General features: G+C 41.3%; 1 protein-coding gene across 4 annotated transcripts in view; it reads left to right on the top strand.

Moving 5' to 3' along the window:
* Positions 1-13,472, top strand: part of ASCC3 (activating signal cointegrator 1 complex subunit 3) — a 522,423-nt gene that overhangs the window by 441,022 nt on the left and 67,929 nt on the right. For all 4 annotated transcript variants that reach the window (XM_069974770.1, XM_069974767.1, XM_069974768.1 and 1 more), the window contains 4 exons: positions 4,549-4,686; positions 4,769-4,889; positions 5,239-5,371; positions 6,551-6,676. In XM_069974770.1, coding sequence (XP_069830871.1) covers positions 4,549-4,686; positions 4,769-4,889; positions 5,239-5,371; positions 6,551-6,676 — 518 coding nt within the window. The remainder of the gene's footprint in view (positions 1-4,548; positions 4,687-4,768; positions 4,890-5,238; positions 5,372-6,550; positions 6,677-13,472) is intronic.

Below are 13,472 nucleotides of genomic sequence, written 5' to 3'. Positions count from 1 at the left end.
TGTAAATGACTGCAAAATAAAGACAATGATTTATCTGTATGTAGTATGCGCAATAAAACCTTATACAGGGGTAACTTGGTTTAAGAGTAACTTGGATTGAGAGTGCTTTGCAAGAAGAGCTTACACTTTTGTTGATTTAAGAGCATTGCTTTGGTTTAAGAGCTCCCTCTACTGGGTAGGAGGGGAGTGGTGGAAGGGCATGGCCTGTATAGCAGGGTCTACAGCACTGTACAATATTGTACAGTAACTTGACATACGACATATTTAGCTGTTTGGGGGTGTGGAACCAATTGTTGGCATTTCAACGATTTCTTCTGGCAAATTTTGCTTTGGTTTAAGAGTGATTTGGATTACAAGCATGGTCCTGGAACAAATTATGCTCGTAATCCAAGGCACCACTGTATTGATAAAACCCAGAAGACATTTGCAATGGGATAAGGGCATATAAAAAAAAAAAAAAAAAAAAAAAAAGAAAGTATCATTGTAGAAACTGATTCATCCTGAGAGCTGTAAGCCCCAAGGTTTGTACCAATAGGTAAAGTAGTTTTGTTTGCTGAAGTGATTTATGTGAAAGTTAGAGGGAGGTCAGTGAAAAGTGACCAGGGCTTCCAGCTGCTAGCCTGACAGTATATTAGTACATTCTCCTGCAAAGGGCTCTATCCTTTTTCGCAGCTAAATTACTTTGCTTAGTGGAACATGACTAACTGCACCACGGGGCACCGAACCCATGCTAGGCAGCAAGCCAGGAAAAAAGAGGGATTCACTACTAATTTGTTATAGAAACAATATCTCTGAACCGAGTATTAGCTGAAAAATAGTGTTGTTGTATCGCTTTAAAATTGTGGGCAAAATCTAACGCATGCTCTCCAGCACTAGGGTTACAAATGCTCCCAAGTTGCTTTATTTGCACCACATCCTAGGCAAAGGATTGTTCTAGGAGAAGCTATTGGTCTTCTTTGTCATTAATCTTGTAAACTGTTTGATCGTTTTCTTGGGTCACTCATGCTCAGTTCAATCGCAGTTACATGACATGTCCCATTAGTACTGGTTGGGTTTAACTTTACATGTAAGCAAGGAGGATTGTGGGAATGTGCCTGCACTTTTAGGGGCTGTTCACACCAGGAATTTGCGTGGAAGTGCAGCCTGTCCCATTCATTCCATAGGATGTGACACAGAATTGATATGTCAATTATTTGGGTGGATGGCGGAGTGTGCATGAGACATCCTGTTCAATATATGGGACCGGTGGAGCTTCAAACGTGAAAGGCCCCTTGCATGGAAACAGCAGGGTCATCGTTCAGAGAGAAAATCAGAAAGTGATCAGATGCATATAGAATAAAAATAGTGCAGTGATGTAAGCTTCTTCACTAAAAATATCACATTTGATCTCCTTTACATCTGTGTATGTGGTACACATCAGATTATACGTTCCTCGCTTCATGACACCGCCCCTTTAAGTATAGAGTAATAGGAAGGATTTAGAGCAATGGCAGCAGTAGATTATATAACTAGATCAATGGTGGTATCTATGTAAGTATATAACTGCATGCTGCATAGGAGTACACAGTAATGTACATATAGGAGGGGAATTTATCTAGGGCAGATTCATTTTTAGGTCAATAATCAGATTCTTTGCCCATCTTTGATCTAAGTTCTATTTTTGAACCAGTATTCAACGAGCAAATATTTTTTAGGTGGGACTTTATTCTAATCTGCCTGTTTTCACTATGCACCCAAACATTTGCAAATTCTGGGATTTGCGCCCAATTTATAATTTGCACAAACTAGTGCAGGCTTACGTCTGGTCAGTATCAGGTGGATTTGTTTGCGCAATGTTTTGCGCAATATTCTGAGAATGTTCTATTCACCAATTTATGAACAGTTTGTTAAATTAGCCCTTATTTGGCCGGGTATAAAACAGACGAATACTGAAAATTTTTGACCCAGTAGTAAATGTCCCCCATAGTGTTCTATCCCTAAGAAGTGAGACCACTACAGGTGTGACTTTCATGGTTACATCCAGACAGGACAGAAATATTGAAATATTGCAGGTGGAAATAGAGCCATTTTTTTAATGAACACAGCCATATGAGGGCTTGTTTTACATGATCAATTGTCCTTTATAATGAGATCTTGCACATTACCATGCAATATACTGCAAAAAGAAAAGTACAATTTGTGAGGTGAAATGTTAAAAACAAATAAAAATTAGGGGGTTATTTATTTTATTTTTTTTAGACTTTTTCCATTGATTTATCAGTGATCTGCTGGTACAGTTTATATATATATATGATATCAGCAGCACTACAAATCCCAGAAACCACGAAATTGGTGCCAGCAAATTTGAATCTGACCAGGATTCCAAGTAGATAATGAATAGATACTTCAGAGCACTCCATTTGAATTTTTGAAACAATCAGGTGTTTAGTGTGACAAAAACTTTTTCAAAAAGGTGCAGCTCAACAATACAGTCATTATGTGCCTTTTTTTGGTGAATCCTTCCCATTTTCTGCTCTAAAGCTGCAGCCACGGAACCAGGAAGCATGCAGAGCGCAGGAGAAAACAGGAAGCATGGAGATGCAATGTAGTAACTGTTTGGGCAAGGGCTGCAGGACATCACTAACGCTATCGCAGCCCTTGCTTAAAGATTATGGGGACGTGTAATAGGCCCAGTAAATGAGCACCGATCTAGCAGATCGGCACTTGTTTACAATACTGATCGGGCCTTCATTGGCCTGTGTAATAGTACCCTTAGTCAAGAATTGTTGGGCATCAGAGGCTCTGGTCCTAGCACAGTTAGGGCCCTATTCCACAGTAACGATAATCGTCCGGATCGGCCCCATTTGGCCCGATTCGGCCGATTATCGTTCGGTGAAATAGAGAGAACGATCAGCCGATGATCGTGTCATCGGCTGATCATTCATTTAGGGCCAGACCTAAAATCTTTGTTCCCACACCGTGCATCGCTACGGTTGAATAGCGGTGCGCGGCGGGCGACCGACAATTTGACAAGCAGCAGCATCGTACATTACCTGTCCAGGCTTCTTCTCCGCGCTGTCTTCATCCCAGGGTCCCGCTCGCTCTATCTGCAGAATTTCCGGTCAGCTGACCGGCCATTCTGAAGATAGAGCGCGCGGGACCCGGGGATGAAGACAGCGCGGAGAAGAAGCCTGGATAGGTAATGTATGATGCTGCAAGGGCTGGGATAAGGGCCCTATTACACAGAACAATAATCAGCTGATGGCAACGATCATTGGCTGATTGTGTCTTTGCGTCCTTACCTAAAATCGTTGGCCGATCTAGCAGATTGATGCTTGTTTACTATAGTGATCGGTGTAATACAACCCTGTCAATCACGGCTCACTGTGCTTTATTGTACTGCGGCTGCAGAGCTACTTACACAGGCTGCTTCCTCAGGTGTAATTTCTATTCTAGTGCAAATACCTTTGTTTTGCAATAATACTCTTTTAAAGGGGTTGTCCAGCAAAAATCTTTTTCTTTCAAATCAACTGATATCAGAAATGTTATATAGATTTGTAATTTACTTGTATTAAAAAATCTCAAGCCTTCCCATACTTACCAGCTACTGTATGTCCTGCAGGAAATGTTGTGTTACTTTCAGTCTGACACAGTGCTCTCTGCTGACATCTCTGGCTGAAACGGGAATTCTGTCTCGGTTTTCTATGAATCCCGATAGAAAACTTCTCCTGCTCTCGACAGTTCCTGTCTCGGCCAGAGATGTCAGCAGAGAGCACCATGTCAGACTGAAAATAAAACAACATTTCCTGCATGACATTTAGTAGCTGATAAGTATGGGAAGACTTGAGATTTTTTTAATTGAAGTAAATAACAAATCTGTATAACTTTCTGATATCAGTTGATTTGAAAGAAAAAGATTTTCGCTGGATAGCCCCTTTAATATCTCTTGCCCCCACAAATCCAGAGCAGATAATCTGCAGCGTATCCACCCTGTGTGAACATAATCTTAAAGAGGATGTACCACCATGTACATCCTCTTTAATCTGAACCGACTGATCGAACTGCGCCGTCACGGGGAAGCTGGTGCCACAGTCCGTTTTTCCGACCGCGTCCCGGTTCCCGTGCACGGCACCGTTGTATGCACCGGAACCGGCCGGTGCTCAAGCACTGGAGGTAGGCTGGGCCGCCCTCACTGGAAGGAAATTCCCTTCCTTCTATGACGCGGCTCCATTCATTCTAATGGAGCCGCGTCATACGGGGAGGGAATTCCCTCCCACTAGGGGCGGCCCAGCCTACCTCCAGTGCTTGAGCACCGGCCGGTTCTGGTGCATAGAATGGGGCCGTGCATGGGAACCGGGACGCCGTCCGAAAAACGGATTGCGGCACCGGCTTCCCCGTGATGGCGCTGTTTGATCCGTCGGTTCAGATTAAAGAGGATGTACCTGGTGGTACACCCTCTTTAATGTGTTTTGAGATCACTAGATTGTGTTTTGGAAGCAGAAATGTAATTGTAATGGGTAGACATGGGAAGATCTCATATCAGTTCTTTTGCTTATGTGTTTTGCACAGATGGATGACATCATTGCCACCGTGAGGGATTCCAACTTGAAGCTCACCCTTGCATTTGGAATTGGAATGCATCATGCCGGCTTGCATGAAAGGGATCGGAAGACAGTGGAGGAGCTTTTTGTTAACTGCAAAATCCAGGTTAGTTTCTCCCTGACACTAGCATGTTAGATTGTAGATTATCTCTTTCACTTAGAATTTGTTTTTTCAACATTTTTTTTAGGTTCTAATCGCAACCAGTACATTGGCATGGGGGGTTAATTTCCCTGCTCACCTGGTTATTGTGAAGGGAACTGAATTCTATGATGGTAAAACAAGAAGATATGTGGATTATCCTATCACAGGTACTAACAAGGTCATAGCTATATACATATCTAGCCTTCCTAGTCATACAAGAAGGCTAGTTGGCTATTTAATGTTTTTATTTAACAATGAATCGGGGTTTGTATATCTGTATATAACATGTGAATCATACATTTAAAGGGGGATTTCCTATTTCATTAAAAAGCTGTATTGTTAAATAAAAACAAAAAGCCAATTTTCTTCATATATGAGACAAGTACATGTAAGAAGATCTCATTGGTGAAGTCTGATCTTAGACCACCCTTGTAATTCACCTCTAAAATTCACTGCAGTTTAATGCATATTGCAAGCCTTGCCACATTTACAAGTTTCCTACTGCATTGTTCCTAGATGTACTGCAGATGATGGGCCGAGCCGGTAGACCTCAGTTTGATGACCAAGGCAAAGCCGTGATTCTAGTCCATGACATAAAAAAAGATTTTTACAAGAAGTTCCTTTATGAACCATTCCCTGTTGAATCCAGGTAAGGAACAAGATATGACAAACCATGGAAAAACACTTAAAATGTACAAGTTAGACAAGCAAAGGCATAACCCTGTGATAAGGGGGAAGGGGTAACCCTGTAATAAGGGTGACTCCCAGGGACCAGGACCTGGAAGGATATTGTAGCTCTATGATATCATGTACAGCAAAAACAAAGCAAGACAAAAAAAACTGTATAACACCATGGAATCTAATTAGAGATGAGCGAACCTCGAGCATCCTCGAGTCGATCCGAACTCGAACTTTCGGCATTTGATTAGCGGTGGCTGCTGAACTTGGATAAACCCCTAAGGCTATGTGGAAAACATGGATATAGTCATTGGCTGTATCCATGTTTTCCTGACAACCTTAGAGCTTTATCCAAGTTCAGCAGCCCCAGCTAATCAAATGCCGATCGTTCGGGTTCGGATCGTCTCGAACCCGAACCCGGTTTGCTGATCTCTAAATCTAATGTATATAAAATGTAGTAAATGAGAGAGAGGTGGCACTACTAGTCACAGAAGATTCAGGACTATATTATACCATGCAGCAGCTGGCAAAAAACTTGGAGGTGCCCAGTACTTCAAAACTGCATAAATATACTGTAGGAAATGCACTCATCTGTAAAATCTTCAACTTTATTTCTTCATATTAAAAAATTCAGCCACTGTGCAGACATAACATTAACAGACTCGAAGATTAAATGGTGACAGACTGTTTTGCGCCCACTGCACTTCTGCGGACCACACGTTTGTCTGTGGAAGCACCGTGGGCGTGAAACAGTCTGTCACCATTTGATCTTGGCGCCTGCCCAGTGTCCGAATATTTTAATATGAAGAAATAAAATTTAAGATTTTACCGGTGAGTGCAACTCATTTTCTACTTTATATTTATGTACAGTATATAAATTTGCTGTATGCAAATACAGAAGTTCTGAAGTTATACAAGAGTATACACTGTGAGAGAATATACAGGCATTAAAGTGGCCCAATATAAATATATGCTAAGGAATGGCTACAAATAAAAGCAAATACATCATGTGTTCAACCTAAATTCAACCCACTACAAAAAAAAGGAAAGTAAACCTGTATACAACCCAAATAGAGCAAACTAGTTTGGTCCTATGAACCCCACACATTGCTAAACACAACTTCCTTCCTCCTTGTTATTTGTCTTTCAGTTTGCTGGAAGTCCTGTCTGACCATTTAAATGCAGAGATTGCAGCTGGAACTATAACCTCAAAACAGGATGCAATGGATTATATCACATGGACCTATTTTTTCCGTCGACTTTTGATGAACCCAAGGTGGGATTTCTTTTGAGCTACTTATGATTATTGAATGGCGGGAGTCGGTGTTGATTTTGAACCCTTATTTCAGTTGTTTTTGCCCTTGCTGTAGTCAGTATTTCATGGCAGTGTTAACAAATCATTGTGTAGCAAGTGTAGAAGCCGCTCCAGCCACTCCGAGATGCACGGAAGGTTCTAGTCCAGAAAAGCCATATATAGGAAAAAGGATCCAGCACCAATTAGAGGAAAAAAAAATGTCAGCCTTTATTCAGAACTTCACACTGGACATCAAAGCCGTACATACACATCCGTTTTTGCATCTTTTTTTTGCATCCGCTTTTTTTCCGTAAAACGGATACATTAAATGGACTTTGAAAACGTAGTGTGACCCCAGCCTTACTATAAATACCTTTCGCTGTTATGTTCTCTTAGGTCCAAAGACTGAGGAAGAAAGTAACTTTCTCACATTCATCCTCAGCGCCTTGTTTGTTAAATGTTTAGTTTAAAGTGAATGTACCACTAGGTATATAGTTTTTTTATTTTTTATTACATGAACAGACCGATGACTGCGCCGGCCTATTCCCGAGCAGCGGCCCGGCATGAAGCAATTGGGGACGGGCCCGCAGTCCCCCTGTGTGATGGAGCCCCCCCCCCCCCGTGATGCAGCTCCATTAGGGCCCTATTCCACCGGACGATTATCGTTCAGATTATCGTTAAATCGTTCGAATCTAAACGATAATCGTTCGGTTGAAATGCAGTTAACGATTAACGACCGAACGAGAAATCGTGTATCGCTTTATAAGATCTGAACCTATTTTTATTGTTGCTCGTTCGCAAAACGTTCGCATTGAATAAGACATCGTTCGGTCGTTCGCAATAGATACGAATGCAATAGCGAATAAATAGCGAAGAAAAAACAATTGCAATTACGATCATAAGTAACGATTATCGTTCCATGGAAATGAGTGAACGTTTTCAGGTCTTTCGCAATAGCGGTCGCTTGAGATCGTTAATCGTTAACGATTATGCAAATGATAATCGTCCGGTGGAATAGGGCCCTTAGAATCAATGAAGCTGCATCACAGAGGGGAGATCGTCACACTGGGGGCCCACAGGCCCGCCCCCAGTTGCTTCATACTGGGCCGGAGCTCAGGAATAGACTGACAATTCAAAAAAAGGACCACAGCACCGCATCCCCTTTGCCAGCAACGGTCTGTTCATGTAAAAAAAAAAAAAAAAGAATTGGTTCTAGTGGTACTTTCAATTTACTATGTTAATTTGACGGTTTGGTGCACTGGAGGCATTGAGGTGGGGCTTTGCAGTTATGTCACTCCCAAGCTCATCACTGCACAGCCATAATAGGTAATAGGTAGAATAAAACCCACTAATCATTTTAAGTTTTTTTTTTTCCTATTAATTAATAATTTTTTTTTGCATCTGTAATTATAAAGTATTACGTCACATGCAAATGGACATTTTAATGGGTCTGTATAGAGTCATAAGAAAGCACTGGTATAACTCTGTAGGGCACTACTATAGCTGTGTATGCCCTAAATGTTATACAGATAATATTTTTATTGGATTCAGAATCACTGGGTCAGTGTGTGGATAAACTAATAAAAACGTAAAAGTCAAAGCAAAATGACACCAAAAAGACAAGCAAAATGGAAGCAAAGTAATGATGTAAATCATATCCATCCTATTTTATTGCCTAGTATCACCACACTTGTTTAGTAGTCTAAGCTAAGTTCCGGTATATATTGTTGCTTATATGTTTGCTTTGTTAAGAAAGTTCATATTGTAAATTTGCATGATATCAAAATGGAGAGGAAAGTAATTGACTTTCTTCATGTGTAGCTGTAGCAGACATCTAAGGGTTACAAGTCTAGTGCTAGCTATGCCTCTAATAAGGGGATTTAAGTGACATTGTTCAGTATCTTTAAGTGACACATCCCTGTTTGTTCTCCCTGCTTTGTTGATTATTTTCCAGATCTGTTGAACCACATGCGCTATTGTCTGTGAAATGGGTTCTTAAGCGAGTAATTGAGCATCTGATTTGGAGGGTGTGTCTGCTGGCAGGTGGTGGCATCTGGAGGAATGTCAGAGCACCACTTGCTGAATAGGCTACTAATGAGACACACTGGAGGAAAGCTCCAATGCTCCATTACTCCTCCTTCTTGCTTTTTTTTTCACTTGAAAAAAATTGGCACATATATATATATATATATATATATATATATATATATATATTTTAATACCCAGACGAAATCCACATAAACAGGGGGAGAACGCAGTGGCGTAGCTACCATGGAGGCAGCCCACGCAACTGCTACGGGCCCCGTGTGCTGGGGGCCTACCCTGGCAAAGTGTTTTCTGCCTCCATGGTACTAGCTATGGCACTGACAGCAACCCCCACCCCACCAATCAGCATACTAATACGGACTTGGTTGGGAGAAAGAAGGAATTCTGGGGGGCTGCGCCAGGCTGGCTGAGTGTGTGTGTGTGTGGGGGGGGGGGGGTGGCACAATGAATCCTAGTTACCCCCCTGGGAGAACATACAAATTCTTTGCAGATGTTGGCCTTGGCTGAATTTGAATCCAGGAACAAAATGCTACTAGGCAACAGTGCTAACAACTGAGCCACCCTGTTGTCCTTAAACTTTCTGCTATTATTTAGGCTACAATATGTATTTTCAGATTTATTTATTTTCCATCTGGGTGTTTTTTATTTCTTTTTTGCCCCTTTTTTCAAACTTTTTTTTGTTTTTTCAGTCTTGACATGTTTTACCCCAAAATACACGGCAGAATGAGGCTCTATTATAAACATCCAAGAAATGGCCAACGCATAGTTTTACAGCCTTTTTTGTTGACATTTTTGAGCAACATAATATATGTTGTGGTGTCTTCGGGTCCCCGCCGAATGCTCCCCTCACCACTTTCAAGAGGGACTCGTCTTGGCAGTGGCAGTGCTCTCAGCCAATCACGGACTGATATGGGACAGTGCCGTGGCCAGTGATTGGCTGAGCAGGTTGTCACTGCCAAGACAGGTCCATCTCAGAAGTGGCTGTGGGAGCATTCAGTAGGGGACCCGAAAACGCCACAGAAGAACCCCAGGAGAATGTGGAGAAGTATGAATAGGCTTTTTATTATGTTGTATATAAAGGCAGCAATATATTAACCCTTTCTGAACCGCCGAGGTCCCGGGTGCGGCATGTAGCCCCAGACCGCGGCTATTAGCGGGCACTGTATGATCGCTGTGCCCGCTAATTACATCGTCTTCTAGTATATGTATAAAAAAAAAAGTGTTATTATTAAGAAAAAGCCCCCTCCCCTAATAAAAGTTTGAATCACCCCCCTTTTCCCATGTTATAAATAAAAAATAAATAAATAAACATGTTTGCTATCGCCGCGTGCGTAATCGACTGAACTATTAATTTATCACATTCCTGATCTCGCACGGTAAATGACGTAAGCGCAAAAAATCCCAAAGTGCAAAATTGTGCATTTTTAGTCGTATCAAATCCAGAAAAATTGTAATAAAAAGCGATCAAAAAGTTGTATATGCGCAATCAAGGTACCGATAGAAAGAACACATCATGGCGCAAAAAATGACACCTGACACAGCCCCATAGACCAAAGGATAAAAGCGCTATAAGCCTGGGAATAGAGCGATTTTAAGGAACATATATTTGTTAACAATGGTTTAAATTTTTTACAAGCCATCACATAATATAAAAGTTATATATGTTATGTATCGTTTTAATCGTACCAACTTGAGAAACATATGTAACATGTCAGTTTTCCCAGAGGACACACGGCATAAAAACGAACCCCCCCCTAAAGGAAAAATTATTTTTTCAATTTCACTGCGCATATCATTTTTTTGTCGTTTCGCAGCATATTTTATGCAAAAAATTAGCCTGTCATTGCAAAGTACAACTAGTGACGCAAAAAATGAGGCCTCATGTGGGTCTGTAGGTGTAAAAATGCAAGCGCTATGGCCTTTTAAGCACAAGAAGGAAAAGACGAAAACGCAAAAACGAAAATTAGCTCGGTCCAGAAAGGGTTAAGAAGAAAATTGAAGGGCACAAGTAGAGGGTGTTGCACTTTGTGACTCTTTAAAAAGTATAAAGTATTCGCTCCAGATTGTACAGCAGTTACTCCTTTTGTAAGGTAAAGTGTTTGTTGAGGAAAGTATTGGCATCTGTAACATTTAGAAATAGGGTAAATAAGTCACATAAAGGAGCTTTAGAGAAAGAATCACATAGAATTACAATGTGTAAAAAGCAAAAAGTTGGCTTGGATAGTAAAACAAGGCATTTACGGAAATACATGAAATCACGTACAGTAGTTGTTGCTGTGGTTGTGTCTTATGCTGAGGAGCGTCTCAGCTTCATTATTAATAGTCTTATTAGAAAATATACTGTTCACTTCTTACAATTTCATTCTGTGGTCATAGGCTAAAAAGGAGCGTTGTCTTGCCATGTGGCATCTTAGGCTCTATGCACATTGGTTTAATAGAATGTATTAGAGAAGTATCATTCTTATTCATGGACCCTGAGAGATTGATTTATTTATTTATTTAATGTGGTCGTTGGCATCAATCTTTAATTTACATTTTCTCCCTGGTTTTACAGATATCCTTGCTACATCAATTTAGAACAACTGAGAGATAGCTGACATGTTTGCTATTTAGTGGAATAATAGAGGCAACAAATCATTATATTTTTCTGGACAACTTAGATCTATTGTGTTAGTCTCACCAACAATGGTGTCCATAATTTAGGACATTGTATTAGTTTCTTGTTTTTTTTATAATGTTGTGTGTTATTATTGTGTGTTGTTAAGTTAGGATCTTTCTCAGGGTCCCACTTATTCGCACCTATCCCGCAGTGAGCTATTAAAAGTGGGTTTCTGTTATATGTGTCATGTTTTAGCTATATAATAATTATTTGATACCTTGCTGGTTTTGTAAGTTTATCCACTGACAAAGACATCAACAGTCTATAATTTTAAGGGTAGATTTGTTTAAACAGTGAGGGATAGAATATAAAAAAAAAAAATCAGAAAATCCCATTGTATAAAATATATAAATTTGTTAGAATTTTGAATAGAGAAATAAGTATTTGATCCCTCTGGCAAATAAGACCTAATACTTGATGGCAAAACCCTTGTTGGAAAGCACAGCAGTCAGATATTTTTTGTAGTTGATGATGAGGTTTGCGCTTATGTCAGTAGGAAGTTTGGTCCATCCCTTTTTGCAGATCATCTCTAAATCATTAAAGGGGTACTCCAGCGTGGGGGCACTTTTGCCCTGGGACCGGGGACAAGGTGGCCGAGGGAAAAGACGTCCACTCACCTCCCCGGTTCCAGCGGCGGACGTCTCAGGTCCGCTCAGCCACTCAGTAAAGGAGGCGGGATCCGTTTCAAGTCCGCTCAGATCCCGCCTCTGTCACTGAGTGGCTGAGTGGACCTTAGACGTCACGTCTCGGGCGCACATCAGACACCTGGAAGCGGCCGGGTACCAGAGCGCCATGATGCGGGACCCGCCGCTGGAACCAAGGAGGTGAGTGGACGTCTTTTCCTTTGGCCACCTCGTCTCGGTCCCAGGGCAAAAGTGCCCCCACGCTGGAGTACCCCTTTAAGATTTGGAGGCTGTCACTTGGCAACTCAGGGCTTTAGCTCCCTCCATAAGTTTACTATGGGATTAAGGTCTGGAGACTGGCTAGGCCACTCCATGAACCTAAGGTTCTTCTTTTTAAGGTGCTCCTTTGTCACCTTAACTGTATGTTTTGGGTCATTTTCGTGTTGGAAGACCCAGCCAATGGTACATGATCCATTGATGCGGTGAAGTAGTCCTGTGCCCTTAGTAGAGAAACACCCCCAAAACATAATGTTTCCACCTACATGCTTGACATTGTTTTTTGGGTGATAGGCAGCATTTTTCTTCCTCCAAACACAGTGAGTTGAGTTAATGCCAAAGATCTAAATTTTGGTCTCATCTGACCACAGCACCTTCTCCCAATCACTCTCAGAATCATTCAGGTGTTCATTGGCAAACTTCAGATGGGGCTGCACATGTTCCTCCTTGAGCAGTGGGACTTTAAAGGCACTGCAGGATGTTATTCCATTACGATGTAATGTGTTACCAATGGTTTTCTTAATGACAGTGGCCCCAGCTGCCTTGAGATCATTAGCAAGTTCCCCCATGTAGTTTTAGGCTGATCTCTCACCTTCCTCATGATCCAGGATACACCACGAGGTAAGATTTTGCATGGGGCACCAGATGGATGTCGATTGACAGTCATTTTGTATTTCTTCCATTTTCTTACTATTGCTTTAACAGTTGTCTTCTCCTCATCTGGTGTCTTACTTATGTTTTTTTAGCCCATTCTAGCCTTGTGCAGGTCTATGATCTTGTACCTGACATCCTTAGAAAGCTTTTTCCATCTCTCCCATGTTATAGAGGTTAGAGACTGACTGATTAATTGTGTCTGTGGACAGGAGACTTTTAGACAGGTAACAATTTAAGACAGCTGTCTTTAAAGGGGAACTCCAGGTAGAGGTTAAAAAAATGAAACTTCTGCAGAAGCATAATGCATTACTGACCTAACTGTCTATCCCAGTTTTGAAACTACCAAAAATCCATTCGTTTCGGGAGGGTTTGCTCTGTTTTGTGTTTCTGTTCTTCCTGGTTTGGCATTTCCCAGAATGCAGTGCTTTCCCTCATGTGATCATCACAGCCCCCACCCATTACAATCAGTAAAAGTAGTGCAGCAGCTGATTCTGTTCGGTCAGAGATGGTGAATCAGTCA

Source organism: Dendropsophus ebraccatus, chromosome 6 (genome assembly GCF_027789765.1).
Source record: "Dendropsophus ebraccatus isolate aDenEbr1 chromosome 6, aDenEbr1.pat, whole genome shotgun sequence".
Lineage (NCBI taxonomy): Eukaryota > Metazoa > Chordata > Amphibia > Anura > Hylidae > Dendropsophus > Dendropsophus ebraccatus.
The sequence above is the reverse complement of the archived record's forward strand: the minus strand, read 5'-3'. Positions and strand labels throughout refer to the sequence as shown.